The sequence below is a fragment of the Sceloporus occidentalis genome, unplaced genomic scaffold (assembly GCF_023333645.1).
Source record: "Sceloporus occidentalis isolate IW3139 unplaced genomic scaffold, rSceOcc1.0.p SCAF_4, whole genome shotgun sequence".
In the NCBI taxonomy this organism is placed as follows: domain Eukaryota; kingdom Metazoa; phylum Chordata; class Lepidosauria; order Squamata; family Phrynosomatidae; genus Sceloporus; species Sceloporus occidentalis.
The window spans coordinates 129,877,778-129,901,589 of record NW_028316984.1 but is presented as its reverse complement, the minus strand read 5'-3'; the positions used below and the strand labels follow the sequence as shown (position 1 = coordinate 129,901,589).

The 23,812-nt window shown below is 43.6% G+C and overlaps 1 protein-coding gene across 3 annotated transcripts in view; it reads right to left on the bottom strand.

Moving 5' to 3' along the window:
- Window positions 1-744: 744 nt before the first annotated feature.
- The window catches only part of TTC17 (tetratricopeptide repeat domain 17), a 108,846-nt gene continuing 85,778 nt past the window's right edge, over window positions 745-23,812 (bottom strand). Inside the window, exons 21-25 of one of the 3 annotated variants that reach the window (XM_089521469.1) lie at window positions 17,314-17,473; window positions 11,718-11,801; window positions 8,547-8,666; window positions 7,039-7,182; window positions 745-1,763 (exon numbers count right to left, since the gene is read on the bottom strand). In XM_089521469.1, the coding sequence (XP_089377595.1) occupies window positions 1,632-1,763; window positions 7,039-7,182; window positions 8,547-8,666; window positions 11,718-11,801; window positions 17,314-17,473 (640 nt within the window). In that variant the 3' untranslated portion in view covers window positions 745-1,631. The remainder of the gene's footprint in view (window positions 1,764-7,038; window positions 7,183-8,546; window positions 8,667-11,717; window positions 11,802-17,313; window positions 17,474-23,812) is intronic. The other 2 variants (XM_089521470.1, XM_089521471.1) reach the window with 2 other exon arrangements.

The following is a 23,812-nucleotide window of genomic DNA, read 5'->3' as shown; positions in this document are numbered from 1 at the left end:
CCACGCTGGCTGCACCTGCCTTTCCCTTCCTTTTCACTTCCAAAATGGTATGGCCAGAAAGCAGCAAGAAAGTGATGAGAATTCCTTCAACAGAGAAGAGGACAGGAACCCCTCCTTCTTACTTTCTGAGATTACAGGACTGAATCCATGCTGGCTAGAGCTGATGCTGTTATTACTCAGTTGTTCTAGAGGAACCACTACTGTTGAGGTGGTGCTGAAAGAATGCTGTGAGTGGAAGGCCTAGGCGGAGTGAATCCACAATAGCAGCAAAGTACAGAAAACTGCAGAAAATTTTCTTCTTAAAATTACCTCGTCCAAGTTGCTTCTATCTCACTTGACTGCAGATGCAGAATATGGAAAAGTTATGGTTGTAGACTTCAGCTCCCAGAACACTCCAGACACCTAGTCATTTTGGGTGGGTGTACAGTTCTGGGAGTTGTCCAAAACAGTAAATTTTCAATGTTCTGCCCAGATGATGATTTCAGCTTGTAAGGTTGTGTAGGATTTTGTGTCTGAGCATAAGCTTCTGTGCATTGTTCCCCTTTCAAACACCCCCCCTGCAATGAATGTACAAACAGGAGGGGCCAGAGGGAATGTGGGGATAGGATTAGCAAATGCAGATCTACTCTCCTGTTCTATTTTCTGTAAATATGACCACATATGAATAGGATTCATACAATTCAAATGCAATTTTTACACCAATATGTAAGAATAGAATGTCTACTGAATACTCTGCATATTTTGTTAACATAATTGTTTATTTTTGTTCCATGTTATGTGCCTTTGTTGAGTCAGCTGAGGCCCTGATGCTGATTTGGAAACAGACCACTTGGCTTCTCTTATTTTCTCTAGTTTTTACAGAGACACACATTGAGAAGAGCATGTTTAGACATGCCTTTAACATGTGCACCTTACACGCAGTTGATAAAACAAATTATTCATAAAGACAGGGTAAGGGTTGCTGAGGGCTTCAAACATATATCAATAAAAAAAATATCTCTGAACCTTTTTTGTTTCCCTTTTCTTTTTGTAACAAAAATACTAAGTATTTCACACTCGATATGATTCTGTTTCTTTCCCTCGCTCTTCCCCATAAAACAACAGTCAATAAAAAGGCTTTGTGTTCTTAAAACACATTAAAAATGGTCTGCCACCACCTGCTTTCTTATCTCATATCTATCTCTAAACTGGTAATGCTGCAATATGGACTGGGTGAGGGGGTAGAACATGTTTCCTGATGGATGAAAAGCTAATTATGGCTTCTTGCTACGTACAGTGTCTGCTGCAATGATGTGCTTTGCATTTTCATAGATATGCTAAGACAAGAAGCAGGTTACATTCTACAGTGGTGTCAAATGGAGAATGATGGAAAATGTTGGGTCACAGGCATGTGGAAGATTGTTGGGCTCAGTATCTAATTATACAGATGTTTGGTAAGATATTTTTTTAATGAAAGTTCCCCCCTCAAAAATGTTTTGGCTTATGGGAAAAAAATCCTCAAATTGTAGTTGACATCTTGGATTCTGAATTTGTGTTAGCACACCTCATTACAAGCATAATAGTGAACAATGATTTTGTTGTTGTTGTTTTTAAAAAACAAATACAAGAAAAAGGGAGGAAGACTGTGACTCTTAAGGAGAACGCCGTTCTTTTTTCATGAGTAAATGACACTGGATGGCACGGATTCGATTCTTTGCTGGTGCAAATTCAGGTTGGAGTTTCAGTGTTGATTCATACCATCTCATGGCCTTCTCAAACTCCTCCTGTAGAGATCACAGATGAATAACACTCAAGAGGACAAAGTAACATAGATTTTAGTGCATTATATACTGAACAGGTACAATGCTATTGAGCTAGTGTTGAACAGGCTAAAATTTCTCCATATTACTGAAACCTTTATATATTAGTGGGACCAACAAGAAACGAAACTCAGTTCATTTACATCACAAAGTCAACATTTTTTTTCAGAAGGGGATTTGGATTTGCTATTAAGGTATTCAACACAATATTCCATGCAAACAACTATGGGTCAGGTGAACAGTTTCAAGCATACATATTACACATCAGCTTAGTGTATAGTGAAGCTTTGAGTCCCCAGTATTTATAACATGTTTTTACTAACACTTTATGTTCAGTTTGGTTGTAACACTAACTATAGTTGAGTGCTATGTGAGTTAACTTTCTTGAACTCAAATGACCCTTCTCATCTCCTTACTAGAAGAAAACAAGACTAGGAGACTCTGGCTTAAAAAACAAAACAAAACAAAACAAAACCCTGTTACTTTCCCCATTCAAACTGCGAGCTGTGATCACACTATTTGTGGGAAGATGGGGCTCTTGACTTGGTACTGCAGTTGGCCCAATGAGATATATACAAAAGTAGTCTGAAAGAGGCATGGGGATGGCCCAATAATGTTACACTCCCTCAGGAGCTTTTAAAGTCACAAAGATTGCTAAGGATGGAGAGCAGGGGAGCAGAGGAAAGGAAAGGAGCAAGAAGGGAAGCGTTCTTATTCTGGGCCACAGTTTGGACTTAACAAATTACAAGCTACACAGACCCCAGTAACTAGTTATTTTGGGAAGTGGAGTATCAAGGGTGTAACAAGGTCACATTTCAGAAGTAATGTAATAAGTAAGGGTGAAGTCACTTTATTGGTGTCACAACTAACAATTTTTAATGACTTCAAAAAGGCACTTTAAGAGCCCATTTTCAGTTTTTATACCATTTTCACATCAATCCTAAGAGAAGCAGCCAAACAATTAACACAACTGTTACTGTTTTTGGCCCTGCAATCAGCAATAGCTATGTATTATTATCAAACACTGTAATGAAGAAGTGGAACGGACTATTTTAAAATAGTTTTTATGGTTTTAATAGTTTTAATAGTAACTTTCCAAGCTCGTTTCTGGGCTAAGGAAACCCAAATAGCAGTTAGTTTAACCCTGAAAGCAGATGCTTCTAATAGCCTTTCCATAATCACATTGAAGAAGAGAGGAAGGAAAGAACTTAAGCCTGAGACTCACCTCTCTTTGTCTATGTAATACAGCAGTGTGAACTGCAAGTCCCATCAGCCCTAGCCAACAAAGCCAGTAGTGAAGAACTTTGGGTGGTGCAGTATAACAACACCTGGAGGCCACATGATTCCCTGACATCTTATCCAGGACTAAACCATGGTTAAGTATTCTGTATGAAATGGTTTATTGTTAAGGGTGTAAGGGAAGACATATGGGGATTAGTTCATGTGTTACTTTTGCTTTATAGCAACACTGAAAAGGGAATTGCATACATGCTGCTTCAACATGAAAAACCTAAACCCACCCTTCTCTACAACATTGCCAAGATCCGTCCATTCCTCTCAGCCTCTACTGCCAAGACTCTGGTCCATGCCCTAGTGGTTTCGCGATTAGATTACTGTAACCATCTTCTGACAGGACTTCCACTTTCACACCTCCATCCTTTAATCTCTGTCCAGTATTCAGCTGCCTGTATTGTCACATCCGCTCGCCGCTTTGACCATGTTTCACCTCTTTTATCTTCCCTTCATTGGCTCCCCTTCCACATCCGGTACAAGCTTTTGTTATTGACTTTCAAAGCCCTCCATGGATTGGCCCCTCCTTACTTATCTGACCTTCTTTCTCCTTACATTCCTACTCGCACCCTCCGCTCTTGTAGTCAAGGTCTCCTGTCACAGTGTAGGACTACCACTGCCTCCTCCCGAATTCATCCCTTCTCGCTTGCTGCCCCTTACTCCTGGAACCTTCTTCCCCCACATGCACATCTCATCACTTCTCTACTCAGTTTCAAAACTGAATTAAAGACTATATTGTTTAGAGAAGCATTCCCAGAGGTGAGCCCCTCTCTGACCCAGGAAGCCTCCTTTTAACCATCCATTAAGAAGCCAAGCCCTTCCTCCAGTCGATCTGCCTTGGTCCAGGCCTCGGAGGTGGAGAAGAACTGCTGGACCTGATCCCATTCCCCACCACCACTCCCCTCTCCTTTTGTGTCGTGTCTTCTTAGTAAGCCTAAGGGCAGGGAACCGTCTAACTAAAAGATTGTATGTACAGCGCTGTGTAAATTTACAGTGCTTTATAAATAAAAGTTAATAATAATAATAATAATAATAATAATAATAATAATAATAATACACATGACATGCATGTTGGCTCATTTCAACTACGTTAGTCTGACATATAAGGTCACCATACAAATCACATCTATCAGAGCATGGGAGTGTTGAGTCCAGGGGCCATACAGGATCACACCACCCCTGTTGCATCCCCGCCTCAAAACATTGTTCTTGTTATTCTTATTTATAGGGGAAACTGTGACTTTTAAAATCTAAATATTGCCAACACACTCTAGGAAGCATGGGGGTTAGTTAGTTTCTTCGACTGTTTTAGGCTCAAGGGAGATCTTTTTCAAATTAGGAAGTAAACTGGAAAAGCCTAAAAGGGGGTTCCACAAGGCAAAAATGCCTTCCATACTTCCTAGAGTATGTGTGTGTCTGGGGAATTTGAATATCCCCTCCCCCCCGAAATATATATATATATTTGAAGGGGCAGGTGAGTCACCCACTTTCCTTATCCTAACATATTCGCTCTAAGTTACAGGCTTGTAGTTCAGGATTTTAACTGACAGAAAAGCAAAGAAGATATGGAGATCCTTGCAGAAGAGCAGACCTGGCAAAATGATAAATAAACCCTTTTAACTCTAGATTATTGCTCACTCACTGATTTAGCACTACAGTTGGGCCTCTACATTTGCAGCTTTCACTTTTGAGGGTTTGATTATTTGTGGATTTGATTAATATGTTATCTCTAGGAATCTCTAGGTCTTCCAGCACAACTCTGCTAGAAGCTGACCATACAGTTGTGATGGGGAACCTAGATGTTCCTAGAGAAAACACTTCTCTAAGCATCTGTAGGTTCTCCTGCATAATTCTATGATCAACTTCTGGCAGATGTTGACCATGGAGTTGCACTGGAAGACCTGGAGATTCCTAGAGAGGTGTTCTCTCAGGTAAAAAGAATAGGAGTTTTTATTTGTGGTTTTTCCACATTCATGGGGGTCCTTCACCCCTAACCCCAGCGAATGTGGAAGGACCACTGTGCTTCTGTCCAGAACCTCTTCCTGAAAATGGAAAAAAAAATGCATCTATGACCTAGTGTGGTTCTTAAAAACACTTTATAAAGGCCAACAGTTTTCAAACAAAACACAGGAGTACTGCCAGAATTTGTTCATAACGATACAGCAATATATTTTGGTAGGAAATGAGTCATGTGGAGCTATACAAGACAGGATGCACCAGGTTAGCATTTTGTCAGAAACATATAAACAGAGTAAAGAAAATTACATTACCCACTGAAAAGTTGCAGGGCTGCTCAGCAAGATCAACCAAGACTGTATGTCCTCCTTTACTGCTCCCTACTGTTCTTCTTTTACCAAAAGAAACACTTCTAACCTGATAGCATTGTCATGTCAAGATGTTCTTCCTGCCCAATGTGCTAATTTCCAAGGTTAGTGCACTTCCTGATTATCCAAAAGCTTTTATCAAGTATGAGATTGGCAGAAGGCCATGATACAGTAGGTCACTGGCTATTTCCCCTCTTCCCCATATTTCTCCAGCTCTCTGCCTTCCTTAAATTAAGAATATCCCTTTTCATTAGATAATGCAGACAAAGAACGTCTCTCGATTAGTATTTACAGGGATATGTGTGTGGGCGAATCACCATCTGATTCTTAAGATAACATCTAAATGACCAGAACTGGACATTAAGTACCATGCATGGCATAGTGGTTTGAGTGTTGGACTATGACTCTGTAGACCAGAGTTCAATTTCCATTCAGCCACGAATCCCACTAGGTGACTACGGGCAGGTCACATGCTCTCAGCCTCATGGGAAGACAATGGAAACTTCCTCTGAACAAATTTTGCCAAGAAAACATCATGATAGATTCACCTTAGGGTTGCCATAAGTCGGAAACAACTTGAAGGCACACAACACACACACCATTAAGTACCAATACATGTATTTTCATAGATACTGATATTGCTATTTGAACAGTTGCTCCCATACGTGTTCTTGGCTTGTTTCGGTTAGAAAATATTTTTGGGTGAATGAGATGGGGATGGAAAGGGAGGTGGAGTCCTTCTACAGTGGGTGAAGCATGCCCTCCTCCCAGCTCCTAGATGTTGCCTAAACCTGTTATTATGACATGCAAGTGACACATCTGAAGGTGCTCACCACTTGTCTCTTAGGTAAACCTAAGGTGGTTTTGCATTTACTTGTGGCTGTGTGGGTGTTAAAATGCAACACAAGAGCAGTTTTTCATTACTGAGAGACCTTATTATCTTCAAGACAGCTTGTAACAATGTAAATGAGAGAAACCTGTCTCTGTTCTGATGTGTGCAGAAGTCAGTGGTCATCAGGTCAGAGTAAGGTACAAATAGATACGCAATGCTGGGAATTGGAGCAAAGCGTTGTAACAGGTACAGCAGCACCACACCAGATGTTCTGTGGTCTGAGGAAGTTGTATAGCTTACAGTGCCCTATTTAATGGCAGCTAGGTGTCAGGCTAAGGCAAAAAATCCCACATACTTAACTATAGGGAGGAAAACATGTGTGGAATGAATGCTGATTGAACCATTTCCTCTTGAAATAAGACTCCTAAGGGAGAATGGGGGTTCAACATACACAGAGCAGGAGCATGCTCCCTCTTAAGAAGAAGAGTAGACCGCCAGTGTCCCTACTTTCAAGTCGGAGGCAGGAGCCTGGATCAGAGTGGGGAGTTGGAAGAATCTACATTGCCTTTTGAGAATTGGCTGGACATATTATAAACTATAAGAAAAGCAAAATAATAATAATAATAATAATAATAATAATAATAATCCCCAACTTATCACCCCACTTCTGCATGCTATCTCCACCTGAGGCTAGAAATTTTGCCCTTGCTCCTAAATGCCAATACCTGTAACACTGGAACTTCAGGATTTTATATAAAAGAAATGAAACAGAATCTAGTGATTATTCACTCACCATTGCTACATAGACATTCGCCAACGTGAAATGATTGACAACAAAATGTGGGGCGATTTCTACTGCCATTGTAGCCACAACAATGGCATCATTCCAAAGCTTTGCATTGTGGAAGATGTTTGCTAGACTTATGAGTGGCACATCCTGAAAGGGAAGAAAAATGGAAAAAATCCATTGAGCAGAATATGTTGCCTTTTAAATCAGGTCATTGAAAATGATGACCACTGAAAGAAATTACTCCACATATCAGGGCCAACTTCAACTTTTTTCTTTCTACACTGCCAATAAACAGATTTTTATACAGAATGGCAAAAAAGAAATGCCAACTGTTCCAATGCAGACTTGTAGAAAATCTATTGTCTCACTTAATTGACAATGGGCCAAAAGAAGAACTTCTGCAGTAATATGAACTGTCTAAAATCCATCTAGATGAAATTACATATATTTCAAAATGGTAGGGTAGCACCTATTTTTTCTTTAACTGCAGGAAGAATCTGATGGGCTTATGTCTTTAAAACCACACTTCATCTCTACAGTAATATAAGGGCATTCACTTGTTATGTCTTTTAGAACAGGAGAAGGATCAAGAATTAGGCGTGGGACAGACTACCCCAAAAGAGCGGCCAGCCGGCGGCTTATTTCCCTCTGGAGGGAAGCCGCAGCCACCAAACCATGTGGTTTCCCTCTGGAGGAAAAAGAACCCGGAAAAAACGGGTTCTTTTTGCACTGCAGGGCTGTCATGAATGCGCCAATGGCACACTTGCGACATAAGTGCCGTGTGGCGCCATGCAGATGCAGCGCAGCACTTACACCACAATGGCAGCGCCTGTGTACATGGGACACTGCCATTGTTACACCGCCACGCCGTGCTAGGGTTAGGGACCATGCGGTTGCCGTACGGCCCCTAACCCTAAAATTGGCACCAGCATTTGGGTGGTCTGTACCATGCCTAAGTCAACACAATCTCAGTTACGCTTGTTGCAAATGTATCAAATACGGGCTTGAATTCAAAACCACAGTTTATTTCTTCGTGGGCAGAGATTGGAAAGGTTCTTTTTTGTTGTTATAGCGGCTATGCTAGAAGGGTATTCAAATATACTTAGAAGATGCTTGCAGGGAGGGGGAGAGCCAATGTTCCCCCTTCGGCACTGCTCTTCAGAAAGCCTCTGGGGCAGTTTTTCACTTGGCACAACCAAGAGCAGCAATTAGTGACTGCAGTGTCTTTCACACTGTTTACATACGTTATAAAGGTATAAACAGCCTTCCTCAAGATGTTCTGTATTATGACTCCTACCACCCCAAACCTCCATGGCTAGTAGTTATGTTGGCTGGAAATGGTGGTAATTATAGTCCAAGGTGTCAGATAGGAGACAGCTGCCACAGAAAGTAGTTTCAGGACAGTTGCTACAGTTTCATTGTGACTCAGTGAGTGTACACAGACATACAAACTGATAGCTGGAAATCACAACAGGCACAGTACACCAAGGCAGAAAATGTCACCCACACACCTTCATGTGATAGGGAGTATGATGTAAGGCTTGCCGGAGGCAGTCAATTGCTTTCTTCCCTTGACCTTTTACCCTCCAGTACAGGGCTGCCATGCTGGAGAGGACCCAAGAGGTTTGATTCTAGTATGACATAAAAAGCAAGAAAGGGTAGAAACATTACTGTTTATCACTTACCATTTGTTTGAAGCCCTTATTATTTTTATCCTCCAGCTTAAATTTATGCCAAAATTAAGGAAATTAAACCCTGCCTTATCTGAATATGGTTTAACACTTTGTTTCTACAAGGAATAACCTATGAAAGGATGCATGCAGATGTTGATTACAGTTACAACAGCGATGTATTTTTCTTATAAGACTGGAATACTGCCTATCCCTAGTGTGTAGGCATGCTGCCACTCTGTGGTTATTTACAGCATTTTCTCAATTGTCTGTTATAAGATTTCCCTAGTGAGGTGTCCTGAAGGGAACGGGTATTCAAAGAAAGTGGAAATGAATGAGCCTGGGATGAACACTACCATGAAAGTATATTTAAGAAGATCCAGAAGGGTCTTTGGTCTCTCTGAAACAGTGCTTAGTTTTTTGTGGGCTTTTCGGGCTATGTGGCCATGTTCTAGAAGAGTTTCTTCCTGATGTTTCAACAGCATCTGTGGCTGGATGCCAGCCATAGATGCTGGCGAAATGTCAAGAAGAAACACTTCTAGAACACGGCCACATAGCCCAAAAAACTCACAAAAAACTATGGATGCCAGCCATGAAAGCCTTCGACTTCACAGTGCATAGTTTGCTGAGAGGGTGTGGTTTAAGACTCCAGCATACTACCAAAGAGAAAGATAAATACAGTGTGCCCTTTTTTATGTGGGGATCCATTCCAGACCCCCCCCCACGTAAAAAAAAAGTGTGCGTATGCTCGAGCCCCATTGAAAGTAATGGGGCTCATGCATGTGGTGGTGGTGTAGGGGTGCAGCAGCGCATGCCCTATTAATCTAATAGGACACGCTGCCCCTTGCGCCCTGCATGCGGCTTTCAGCATATGCTGAAAGCCGCGTATAGTGTGTCCGTGTATGATGCAGGCACACTGTACATGCTTCATTAAAGGTGTAGCACACATATGCAGCACATGAGAGGCTATATATCCAACTGCTGTTGCTCTGGCCTTTGAGGAAGAGAAGAGCAGCCAGGCTGGGCTCCATCATGCCTTGGCCCCAGTGGCTGGTGAAAGGCCATTCCTGCACAACCCAACTGCCATTCCTCATGCCTCTGAGGGAGAGAAGAGCAGCCACCTTTAGTTCCATCGTATCTTGGCCCCAGTAGCTGGAAAAGTCCCTCCCTCTGTTTTTATTTGCTCCATGCTATACACATCTGTCTGTCTGTCTGTCTGTCTATCACTTCTCAGCCTGCCAGAGCCCTGTAGACAATGCACAACAAATAAATGTTTTAAACAGAAAATGTAAATAAAAACATTACATAGTTTAGGGACTGAAGGCCATGCAAAACAATACAATCTTAGCTGTCCTTTAGAAACTCAAGAGTGATGCAGCCAGTTTTGACTTTTCTTGGGAAGGAGTTCCACAGTCAGACTGCTGCTACAGAGAAAGCCTGTTATGCGTATTCAACTATCCAGCTTTGTATTAAGTTTTGAGGATCTCAAAATTTTGGTAGGGAAAGAAGACAATGTTTCAGATATATTGGTCCCAAACCCTTTAGGACTTTGTAAGTAAAAAAGAACACTTTGAATAGAGTTTGGAAGTAAACTGGAAGTCAGTGGAGTTCTTGTAAAACTGATTATGATTATTATTTTATTTTCTTATATCCTGCTTTTCTCCCAATATAGGGACTCAAGGCGGTGAACAGCAGATTTAAAACAATACAATTTAAAAACAATACAACATTAAAATATAAATTTAAAAAACATTTAAACCATTTTAAAAGTTAAAAAAATTATGAGTCAAAATAGAATATGTTAAAAATGCAAACCTTAAAAGGCCCTCTCTCCATGATATACAGTTTCTAAAGGATACTCATGACAAGGGTCTGCCTGCCTCACTTTGCATTAGCTGTAATTTGCAAATACTTTTCAGTGTAGCATTACTGTGCTCTAATTAAGAGGTAATTAAAGCATGAACCACTGTGGCCAAATATACCTTCTCTAAGGAAGGTACACTAATCAAAGCTCGGCAAAGGCACTCCAGGTTAAGCAGCCACCTGAACGTTTAGGAATGGTGCTGAGTCCTAGAGCACCCTAAGTTGTAAAGCAGTCTTTCAGAGAGAATGCACCTCCATCAGAACAGTTTGCAGTTCCAACACAAATGTCAGCTTTACTACTGAGTAACAGAACTTCTTTCTTGTTTGGAGTGAGCCTCATTTATTCACCCACATCCAGTCTTTTAATACATCAGATATTTCTGGACATTCTTACTTACTCTTGCTTCTTTATGGTGCATGATGCAAAGATGATGAAGTTACTGTATATTCCTAAAATACTGATGAATTTTAAATGTTTTGAATATGTTAACGACTCCTCTCTCACACCCAAACGGGCTTTATGTATCAGCTAAGATCCTGTTGGTCAGCACAACTACACCAATGTATGTTGCAGTAGTATAGCAGTAGCAGGAGGAGCAAGACATGTGCAGTGGGGGCAGAGGCAAGGCTTCTCTGTTACTGTCTAGAAAGAAAGCTGGTGGCTCCAAGTAGCCATTTTCCTTTTGGTTTCTGGGCAAGTCTTTGAAGCTAAAGATGATCTGGGAATGGTGATTTGGAAAATCACAGGGGATTAGCTTTCTCTCTTGAAGGGTATAGCAAACGTCTTCTCTAACCTTTCCTGCTGCTGTTGTACAACCCTGTAAAAAGGGTACAACTATAAATCATTAGGGTAAAAAGCCAAGTGCTGAAGCAGAGATACCTGACATCATGAATTAAGCAGCATTATGTATTATGACTATGGTAGGGTCAAGTCTCTATGTTTTCATTGCATGACAAATGACTCATAGACTGCATGCCAAATTGCTTTTATTCTGTTTCTTATGTATGTGTTGATTATACTAGATTGCATATAGTGAAAAGATGTCTGATTCAAGACCAATGTGGTCAATACAGCAATTGTTAAGGAAACACTACAATTCACAGAGATAGCTTTCATTTAGCTAAAATCCCTAGATTGTGTGCACTAACCTTTTCTAGAACCTTGGCTATTCGTGTTCCAACTTGTTCTAAAGACTGTGGTGGATAATGGTCTTTTCCTAGATTCTGAAGTACCTGGAAAAATAAAAGGAAACATCCAAGATGATGATACAGATGAATTAATAATATTTTAATTTTTTCTCTTTGAAGATACAGTCTCTTGCCTTCTGAGAGCCTGAGTTCATATATTTATTGTTAAGCTTTCTTGTGTACTATAAATGTAGCTACATGATAGTCAAATGCAGAATGAAATCAGCAGTTGCAATATACTCAATGCAAGTGTCATATGGCGGCAAAGCAGACTAGTGGCTGGAGTGGCCTCTGGCTGCTCCAGCTCCAATTGGCCCCTGATCAGCTGGGGACCATGGCGACCAAATGGCCCGATCTTAAAGCAGGTCGCTGCCATGGTCCCAAATGGGCCACTGGCAAGGAACGGCTTTTCACAGCTTTTTTTTCTGGCAACCTTGGGCTGCCTTAGGTGACCTCAGAGCGGCTTCCAGCTGCATTGGAGGTGTATGTTGTTTACACATCAAGCCCCTGAAGCAGCCGAAAGCTGCACTTTTTGGCCCATCTGTTTCAAGCCATGGTGAAAATCTATCAGTCTAGATCCAAATCTGGAAGGTATACATCTGTCTAAGCATGCCAGCATTCAATTGTTAGAATACAAGGTTACAGTCCTTATAGAAAAGTGTACGAAGTCATAGATAGATCCTTTACAGAAGCCTTGAGGTAGCAGATTGGCATTTCTATAATGTATCAAGAAACCATGATAAAATCTGAGGCTAAATACTTCACTTAACAAAGCCTCTGACAGAAAGCTTATTTGTACAAAGTATTTTTATACCTTCCCAACCCCCCTTTTCTTCATCTTCTTTCTGCAAGGTTTTTAGCTGCATTAGCACTGGGAGTATGATGACGGAGTACAGGAGAAAGAGATTTGTAGCAGCATGTTTGCAGTAAACAATACAATGAAGCTCAAGGTGGGGAAAAGTGGGATTCTGCTCTTAGATCCCATGCTTGAAGAAAGGGGAGATGCAAATAAAATAAAATTTACCACATGTTCCCTTTCTTCAAACCTGAGGCAAGGTGACAGAGGTTTGCCAATGGAATCAATTGCCTAGAGAGGTACTGGGGTCTCCTTCTTGGAACATCTTCAAAATGAGGCTGGACAGCTACCTCCTGGGGATGCTCTCTCTGGAGATCCTGTATTGAGCAGGTGGCTGGACTCAATGGCCCATGAGGCCTCTTCCAATGCTATGATTCTAGCCAATCCTCCTGTAGCATTGTATTCCTGACTATAATAGGCAAAGTCAGGGGTAGGCAACCTGCGGCCCGGATGCGGCCCGGCGAGGCCTTGGGACTGGCCCCAGCCCGGTCCTGTCGCCGATTGCCGCCGGGGCCTTTGGGGGGCAACTGTCTATAGAAGCCTCAGAAACATGCATTTATATTTACATTTTTTAAAAAATCAGCACATTTTTTCGAGTGTCCTCCATTTTTTTAAAAAAAGTGTCTTCCATTTGAAAATTTTGTCCTACATTTGTCCTGGTTTATTTATATATTTTATTTTTTTTAAAAAATCATTTAATTATTTATTTTTTGGCTTCGGCCCCCCAGTTGTCTGAGGGACAGCAACCCAGCCCCCGGCTCAAAAAGATTGCCTACCCCTGGGCAAAGTAAACAGCAGCTCTGTGCAGAATCCTTTATTGAGCATGCATGAAATGCAAAAGGGCGAGAACGGATAAGCCTGCCTTACTAGCTCCCTTAATATTTTTTTAAAAGCACAGATACAAATCAGCCACCAAAATGCAAATCATAAGAAAGGTGGAGTCTGGTGAAAGAAAAAAAAGGTTTCTTAATGCATTTTGGAAGAAGCTTTCAAATGGTCTCTAGAAAATTCAAAATGTTTTTATTTACTTTTGTAAGACTTGTTTGACTTGATTGTTTCATTTCACATGTGCATATTGTTAGTTTTGAATAAAAAGTTTGCCAAAACATGCTGAAATGCTCTGCCCTTTTTATTGTGTAGAAGCCTATCCTAGTCTTTTCAAGTCATGTCTGTCTCCATGTCATGTCTGTCTCTTCAAGTTTCTGTTGAAGATGTAATGTCCTGGATCACACTTACTTTCTTAACTAAGGCCCTGTACAGACGGGCAGGAACATGCGGGTGCCAAAATGGCACCCAGAGAGCACAGATCGTGACAACGCTCTGCTCTCTCAAGCCCTAATTCCGCCCCCAGGACGGCGCTTTTTGCCCATCTGTATCGGATCAAAGGTATACCTGTACTCCCCTGGATTGGTGCTGCGGCAACCGCATGGGAGCAACAACGATCTGCTCCAAAAAGGAGTCATGAAACGCAGCTCCTTTCCACGCTGCTGCCAAGGAGAAATTGGTGTCCAGGAGCAGCACGGTGACGTCTCTTGTGCGCCATCCCATTTGGACATGGTGCACAAGGTATGTTATCGGTGCGCACGCTGTGTGAACATGCAGGTGCCAAAATGGCACCCAGAGAGGGCAGATCGTGAGGACGTTCTGCTCTTCCAAGCCCTAATTTCAGCCCCAGGATGGCGCTTTTTGCCCATCTGTATCAGACCAAAGGTATACCTGTACTGAACATCGCATATTTGAATATAAATCTAGATATGCTATCCTCCAAATGCCGAACAATATGGATGCAAGGAAAACAAGTTTTTTCCCCATTGCCAACTGCCTACATGATAAAATCACCCTGATTAATTTCTACAAAATATGTTAACTGATCAGTAGTATCACATACAGAAGTAGCAGAAGAAAGCCATTCTGCACTGTGTTCCGGAAATGGTGGGAAGGCAGGGCAATATTTAAGACCACTGAGTTATTGGTACACATCTAATTTGACAAGTAATGTGAAAACTTATACACAATTTTGTCAGAGAAGTGTGGAATCAGGCTCACTCAGAACTTCAGATTTTTATATGTCAGGTGGTAGGACTGTTCAGCTGAAGTTTGACTATGTCCCTTGCAAGTAGGTAAGCTGCCTCCTACTCCCTTATTTATTTATTGTGAGCTAGGGCACCACTGACACTGAATAAATATTCCACTATCCTATGGATTTTTTGTGTTAAGAGTCTGCATCATTTGCAATGCCAAAGTATCAGAAGAACAAGAGCTTCTACACTGGCACAACCATACTGTTTAATCCATTAAGACATAATCTCTCAACAGCCACTTCATAGACACTGCTATACTAAGTATGGCACCAAGTAGTCACTGCTAACGAGTACTTTCCAGAGAACCTGTATCGTTCTATTAGTGTCCTGGATCCGATTCTGAGATGTTTACAACAGACCCACTGGAATCAGTGAGGGAAGTTAAGACGTGACTACATACAGTCCAAACAGCGGCCTGATTTTATCCATTTCAAATTTGTTCTTTCTTCCATCTCACGCGCCCTCTCTATGGCAAAACAGAATTATTACAAATCATTGATCTCTGCCAATGAGAGGCGCCCGCAGTGCTTGTTCTCTACCTTCAACTCTTTGCTTAAACCTCCCTCTCCTCCTGTCTCTTCATCATTCTCTCCTAATGACTTTGGTAATTATTTCATCATTAAGATAACCACTATTCGCTCTGAGATAGTCCCTCCCGATTCTTCTTCTGCTCATAATCTTCTATCGCCCTCGCCTAACAAATTTTCTGCGTTTCCTCCTGCTTCTTTGGATGAACTCTCTACACTTCTGAACTCTTGCAAACCTGCAACTTGTTCTCTTGACCCAATTCCTACTCGTCTTCTAATCTCTATAGCTCCTTCTTTTCTGCTCTCGCTTCTCCATATCTTCAATCTCTCTCTCTCTACAGGCTCCTTCCCTTCGGACTTCAAACATGCTCTCATTTCCCTTATTCTGAAAACACCTTCTCTTGACCCCTCCTCTTTGTCTAGTTATCGTCCGATTTCTCTTCTTCCCTTTCTTTCTAAGGTTTTGGAACAGGTTGTTTATTCTCGCTGTCTTGAGTTTCTTGAAGCCAACTCCATTCTCGATCCTTTTCAGTCTGGCTTCTGCCCACGGCATTCTACAGAGACAGCCCTCACCAAGATCTCAAACGATCTTTTACTGGCCAAGGCAAATGGCCTTTACTCTGTTGTCATCCTTCTTGATCTGTCTGCAGCCTTTGACACTGTTGATCGCTCTCTTCTAGTTAATATACTTTCTGACCTTGGGTTCTCAGACTCTGTTCTCGACTGGTTTCGATCTTATTTGTCTGGCAGATCTTTTGCAGTGGTTGCTGGCGGTCAGACTTCTTCTCCTGTTCCCTTATCTGTTGGAGTTCCCCAGGGCTCTGTTCAGGGTCCCCTTCTGTTTTCTCTCTACATACTGTCCTTAGGTAAACTCATTAGCTCTTTTGGTTTTTCCTACCATCTGTATGCCGATGACACCCAGTTGTATCTTTCCACCCCCGACCTTTCTCCAAGGCTTGAACAGCAAGTTTCATCATGTCTCACGGCTGTCTCGCAGTGGATGCACAATCGGCGTTTGAAGCTCAACATGTCCAAGACAGAGCTTCTTGTCTTTCCTCCTAAGCCCACCCTTCAACTCTCCTTTTCTGTCTCTGTGGACAACATTTCTATTCAACCAGTCCAGCAAGCCCGCAGTCTTGGTTTCATCTTTGATTCTTCTCTGTCGTGTATCCCTCAGATCCAGACCACAGCCAAGGCTTGTAGATTCTTTTTGTACAATATTGCTAAAATCCGACCATATCTCTCCGCCTCTACTGCCAAGATCCTGGTCCATGCCCTAGTGGTCTCACAACTTGATTACTGTAACGTCCTCCTGGCTGGGCTTCCTCTTTCTCACCTACGTCCTTTAATCTCTGTCCAGTATTCAGCTGCACACATTATCACATCCGCCCACTGTTCTGACCACATCTCTCCTGTGTTGGCATCCCTTCACTGGCTCCCCCTCCCCTTCTGTATTCAGTACAAGCTCCTGCTGGCGACGTTTAAAGCCCTCCATGGGCTGGCCCCTCCTTACTTATCAGACCTTCTTTCTCCTCACCTTCCCACCAGGGCCCTCCGTTCTGGTAGTCAAGATCTGTTGTCCCAGCCCAGGATTTCCTCTGTCCCATCTCGGATTTGCCCCTTTTCACTTGCTGCCCCTCACTCCTGGAACCTTCTTCCCCCACGAGCAAGGGCCATCACTTCTTTAACCAGCTTCAAAACAGAGTTGAAGACCATTCTGTTCAGAGAAGAGTTCCCAGGCATTGCATAATTGTCGCTTGCTATTTGATGGTCTTTTGATGCCTGTTTTATCGAACCATTTCCTGTACTGCTATGTACTTTATATGTATTAGCCTACTAGCCCCACCACCTTTCCTTTCTCCTTTTAAGTCATGTTTTTTTAGATTGTAAGCCTGAGGGCAGGGAACCGTCTAATTAAAAAGATTGTATGTACAGCGCTGTGTAAATTTACAGTGCTTTATAAATAAAGGTTGTTAATAATAATAATAATAATAATAATAATAATAATAATAATAATATATCCCACTGATTTCTGAGCCTGACTAAGTCTGGATCTAACCCATATGTGATGATGAATTCAAATAATTGTTTACCTCTTTCAGCTGACTCTCTCCCAAGTAGTGAAGACTGGCTCGATTGGCAACCCCCTGGAGGTGATCCAAGGTGTGCATGCTGGCAGGTAGATTGGCATTGCAGAGAGGCTCCATGGCTGGTTCTTGCAGCTGAATGGCAAAATCTATGTGTTCTGTAATACTAGAAAGGAAGAGAAGAAGATATTGATAGCATAAATCAAGTCTTGAGGAAAGAAGATTCAGTGCAGCAACAGCTACTTCTAGCTACTTTATGACTGCACCATGTCAGATAGTTTTAAGTTCTGTAGTTATTTAACAAGTATACAGTTCCTTAAATTTTTGTGTACGTTAGTTTAGAAATATAACAACAAATAATCAACAATACTAAAATACAGATTTTTAAAACAAGGAGCCACCATCAAAATGCTAAGAATTGGAGCCATACCAAGTTAGGGGTGAAACAGATAGGCAAGAAAAAGTGGCTAGACGTGGCCTTTTCCAAAGCCGCACTGAAACACCAACTGCATCGCCCCTCCTAAAGTGGTTGGAGTGCGCATGTGATGGGTACTTTTTAAAAACTGTTCCCCCCACCATCCCTGTTCACCTTCACAGGAGTGAACTGCTGGTAACTACCATCCCACTGTATGGCCATCCCTGTGAACCTGCACACATTTGCATGTGCAGTGCTTCACCGGGACAGGGTACTGGAGCAGAGGGGGCTCATGTACATGCCAGAACGGTACAATCATGCTCCTCTTCATCATGCCCCCTGTTTGACTGTCTTTTTTCTATATGTTGTACTCATCTCCATGAGAGGTGTCATGATTTCTTTTTCGGGCATTGCCACCCTCATTGCTTGGGTATGGCAGCTCAGGCCCTTTTAAGTTCCTGCGATAGGTATTTAAATGTACAATTAGGGTTAGGGTTTGGAAAGAGTGCCCCTTTAGAGCCACCCTAGCGTCACTGCATTTATATATACATGCGAAGGTGCACATTTTCCAGGAAGAAGCGGAAAAATCCAGCTCCTTTTTAGTCCAGCTTTTCTCCCTGTAGTGCGGTTTGGGTACACTTTCCGGCTGGCTTCAAGGCATGCGTCATATGAATGCCCTGCCTCAAAGCTGGAAAGAAACCTGCTTTTTGAACCATTGGTTTCGTCCCAAAGTTACATTTCATCCCTCTTAATTCAACAGAATTAATCAACTTAAGACTCACTGAGTACAGTGGAAACCAAGTGCACCGAACTTTACTCTAATCCTCTAATCTTCCATAAGAGTAAATGTCCTTGAATGTGGTGGAACATACTTCTGAGTAAACATGTATAGGATTATATTGCTATTTTGATCCTATTCTACAGTAAATAAAACCTAAGAACAGCAGCTTATTGACCACTGGAAACCAGGCAAATAGAACAGTCTTAGCTTAGGCCCAATACAGATTGCCGCTTTGTGACATCCTGGGGCCGAATGCAGGGCTTGGGAGTGCGGAGCGTCCGCACGCTCTCGAGCCCTACCGTGCCATCATGGCTCGTCTCCGTTCACATGGGGGACATTATGACACAGGCCCGGCGTCCAAACGGGGCACCGCTGTGCGTGTGTCATCATTGCATGTGAGGGTGCCAATAGCGCCCAGCGCACACCCTAAGAAGAACCTGCTGGGAGCAGGTTCTTTTTAGGGATCCCAGAGGGCACACAGTTTGGTTGCTGTGGCCTCCATGTGGGGGTGAAAGGGGTGGCATCTCACCGCCACTTTCTCCCAGTCTGCTGAGCCCCTTAATGCTTGAAATTTACTGAATAAAGCACCAAGGAAACAGTGTTGGGAAGACCACTCCAAATCACCAAAGCCTTTTCCTAATGAGCACCCATCTCACTTTTTATAGTGAGTGCACCCAGAGAAGATCCTCTGATGACAATTTTGATAGGTAGCCTTATGAGAGGTTGAATACCTGTACTGCAGTTATTCATTCACAAACCATAAAGTTGCGCGTTCAATACCAGTGGAAGGGCTCAAGCTTGACTCAGGCTTGCATCCTTCCGAGGTCACTAAAATGAGTACCCAGATTGTTGGGGGCAATTAGCTTACACTTTGTAAACCACTTAGGGAGTGCTTAAGTGGTATAGAAACGTACTTGCTATTGTTATTATGAGAGAACAAGCTCAGCTATTCAGGTCCCCAATTCTATATTTTAAAAACCTGAAAGGTGCCAAGATTTTTTTTTTTTTAGTGCATTAGTCCAAGCCAATAATTTAGTTGTTAAAGTCTGATTTTGTTTTGTTTTTCCAAGTATTCCAGAAATCCATCTTCACATAGAATATATTATAGAATTTAGCCTGGATATTATTTCTTCCTGACAGGCATGTTAAAACCAACACCTGAAGATCCAACATGTTTAGAGGCACAACCTTAGGGCTGGCTGTTTCACCCAGCTTAAATGGGGCACTTCTTTAGAACTTGTTACTATCCCTTGCCTCTCTGTGTTTTGGTACAACTTACATTGGGAAAATAGATAGTATCACCAAACTTGACTTGCATGTTTGTGTAACATTTGGAGGATCCTAGAAACACATGTATACTGCTGCTTCCTACTGAAGCTATATTTTCAGGATACTTTCTGCCATTTTTCTTGCTATTTCTGCAACAATATAAATAATTATTCTGTTTCCTTGCTGCTTGTTGTTAACTGCTGTTAAGTTGACTGACTTATGGTGACCATATGAATGACAGGCTTCCAGGTCAGCCTATTATCAATACACCGGCTCAGGCCTTACAGACTCAGGGCCATGCCTTCTTGATTGAGTCTATCCATCTGGAATGCAGTCTTCCTGTTCTCCTATTGCCTTCTACCTTAACAAGCATTATCATTTTTTCCCCTGGTGAGTCATATCTTCTCACAATACAGTAGAGTCTCGATTATCCGACCTTCGATAATCCGACATTCCGGATTATCCGACGTCGCTGCTCAGTGATTTCTTTACATTTTCAGAAGACTGAACTGTTTATACAGTACGTACTGTACATCACAATGTTGATCAGTGATTTCTTTACATTTTAAGAGGACTGTTTATACATTACAATGTTGTTACTGTAACGTTACTACAATGTTACTTAATAATAATAATAATAATATGTTTTATTTATAGACCGCTATTCCGCGATGATCATAGCGGTGTACAGTAAAATCGTAAAAAATACAAAATAGAGTTAAAGGAGGGAGAAGTCTCATCCTTCAGGCAGTCCAAGATGTTGCTGGTCTGCCTGATCTCTCCCTCTGAGGCCGAGATGACAGTTGAGGAGGGAGGGGCCTCTTCCTTCAGGCAGTCCAAGATGTTGCTGGGTCTGCCTGATGGCTCCCTCTGAGGCCGAGATGACAGTTGAGGAGGGAGGGGCCTCTTCCTTCAGGCAGTCCAAGATGTTGCTGGGTCTGCCTGATGGCTCCCTCTGAGGCCGAGATGACAGTTGAGGAGGGAGGGGCCTCTTCCTTCAGGCAGTCCAAGATGTTGCTGGGTCTGCCTGATGGCTCCCTCTGAGGCCGAGATGACAGTTGAGGAGGGAGGGGCCTCTTCCTTCAGGCAGTCCCTGATGTTGCTGGGTCTGCCTGATGGCTCCCTCTGAGGCCGAGATGACAGTTGAGGAGGGAGGGGCCTCTTCCTTCAGGCAGTCCTGATGTTGCTGGTCTGCCTGATGGCTCCCTCTGAGGCCGAGATGACAGTTGAGGAGGGAGGGGCCTCTTCCTTCAGGCAGTCCCTGATGTTGCTGGTCTGCCTGATGGCTCCCTCTGAGGCCGAGATGACAGTTGAGGAGGGAGGGGCCTCTTCCTTCAGGCAGTCCCTGATGTTGCTGGGTCTGCCTGATGGCTCCCTCTGAGGCCGAGATGACAGTTGAGGAGGGAGGGGCCTCTTCCTTCAGGCAGTCCTGATGTTGCTGGGTCTGCCTGATGGCTCCCTCTGAGGCCGAGATGACAGTTGAGGAGGGACGGGCCTCTTCCTTCAGGCAGTCCAAGATGTTGCTGGGTCTGCCTGATCGCTCCCTCTGAGGCCGAGATGACAGTTGAGGAGGGAGGGGCCTCTTCCTTCAGGCAGTCCCTGATGTTGCTGGGTCTGCCTGATGGCTCCCTCTGAGGCCGAGATGACAGTTGAGGAGGGAGGGGCCTCTTCCTTCAGGCAGTCCAAGATGTTGCTGGGTCTGCCTGATGGCTCCCTCTGAGGCCGAGATGACAGTTGAGGAGGGAGGGGCCTCTTCCTTCAGGCAGTCCCTGATGTTGCTGGGTCTGCCTGATGGCTCCCTCTGAGGCCGAGATGACAGTTGAGGAGGGAGGGGCCTCTTCCTTCAGGCAGTCCAAGATGTTGCTGGGTCTGCCTGATGGCTCCCTCTGAGGCCGAGATGACAGTTGAGGAGGGAGGGGCCTCTTCCTTCAGGCAGTCCCTGATGTTGCTGGGTCTGCCTGATGGCTCCCTCTGAGGCCGAGATGACAGTTGAGGAGGGAGGGGCCTCTTCCTTCAGGCAGTCCTGATGTTGCTGGGTCTGCCTGATGGCTCCCTCTGAGGCCGAGATGACAGTTGAGGAGGGAGGGGCCTCTTCCTTCAGGCAGTCCAAGATGTTGCTGGGTCTGCCTGATGGCTCCCTCTGAGGCCGAGATGACAGTTGAGGAGGGAGGGGCCTCTTCCTTCAGGCAGTCCCTGATGTTGCTGGGTCTGCCTGATGGCTCCCTCTGAGGCCGAGATGACAGTTGAGGAGGGAGGGGCCTCTTCCTTCAGGCAGTCCAAGATGTTGCTGGGTCTGCCTGATGGCTCCCTCTGAGGCCGAGATAACAGTTGAGGAGGGAGGGGCCTCTTCCTTCAGGCAGTCCCTGATGTTGCTGGGTCTGCCTGATGGCTCCCTCTGAGGCCGAGATGACAGTTGAGGAGGGAGGGGCCTCTTCCTTCAGGCAGTCCTGATGTTGCTGGGTCTGCCTGATGGCTCCCTCTGAGGCCGAGATGACAGTTGAGGAGGGACGGGCCTCTTCCTTCAGGCAGTCCAAGATGTTGCTGGGTCTGCCTGATGACTCCCTCTGAGGCCGAGATGACAGTTGAGGAGGGAGGGGCCTCTTCCTTCAGGCAGTCCAAGATGTTGCTGGGTCTGCCTGGTGGCTCCCTCTGAGGCCGAGATGACAGTTGAGGAGGGAGGGGCCTCTTCCTTCAGGCAGTCCAAGATGTTGCTGGGTCTGCCTGGTGGCTCCCTCTGAGGCCGAGATGACAGTTGAGGAGGGAGGGGCCTCTTCCTTCAGGCAGTCCCTGATGTTGCTGGTCTGCCTGATGGCTCCCTCTGAGGCCGAGATGACAGTTGAGGAGGGAGGGGCCTCTTCCTTCAGGCAGTCCAAGATGTTGCTGGGTCTGCCTGATGGCTCCCTCTGAGGCCGAGATGACAGTTGAGGAGGGAGGGGCCTCTTCCTTCAGGCAGTCCCTGATGTTGCTGGGTCTGCCTGATGGCTCCCTCTGAGGCCGAGATGACAGTTGAGGAGGGAGGGGCCTCTTCCTTCAGGCAGTCCAAGATGTTGCTGGGTCTGCCTGATCGCTCCCTCAGTTACTGCAGTAAAACTTCAATACATTTGCAATTCATTGTGATTTCAAGGCTTTTTGTGGACCCTCCGGATTATCCAACATTTTTGGCTATCCGACTATCAGCCAGCCCATTTACGTCGGATAATTGAGACTCTACTGTATGACCAAAGTATGATAGTCTTGGTTTAGTCATCTTGGCTTCTAGGGAGAGTTCAGGTTTGATTTGCTCTAGGATCCATTTATTTCTCTTTTTTTGCAGCCCATGGAATCCTTAGAACTCTTCCCCAGTACCACATTTGAAATACACTCCTCCTTCCATTTTTGTGGACTTCGAGTCTGCGGTCTTGGTCCTTTGTGGACTGGCAAATGGGGAGGGTTAAAATGGCGTGTGTGTCCATGGCGCAAATGGAGAGCCATGCACAATAGCCAATGGGGCTTGAATATGTGCGAATTTCCATTTTTGTGAAGGGGAGGGGGTCCAAAATGGATCCCCTGTGAAAATGGAGAGACAACTGTATGTTTTCTTCCTATGAGCTTTCTTCATTGTCCAGTTTTTACAAACATACATAGAAATGGGAAATGAACAATCCTAACTTTAATGTTCAAGGTTTACTCTTTGGGATCTTCTCTAGTTCCTATCTAACTCCCCCTTTCAGGTCCTAATATTTTTCTGATTTCTTAACTGACATATCCATTCTGATTATTGACTGAATCATGGTATGGGAAACCTTGAAATATTCTTTATTATCTACTTTAAATTTCTGTAAATCATCTGTGGTCATTATTTTTATTTTCTTAATGTTCAACTGTAAACCTGCCTTTGTACTTTCTTCCTTGACTTTCTTCAATAGTAATTCAAAGTGTTTGCTGTTTTCTGCTTCAGTATAGTGTCATCCACGTATCTTAAGCTGTTGATATTTCTTTCTTCAATTTTCATGCCTCCTTCCTCAGAGTTTAATACTATTGGCCCTTCAACACAGAGAAAT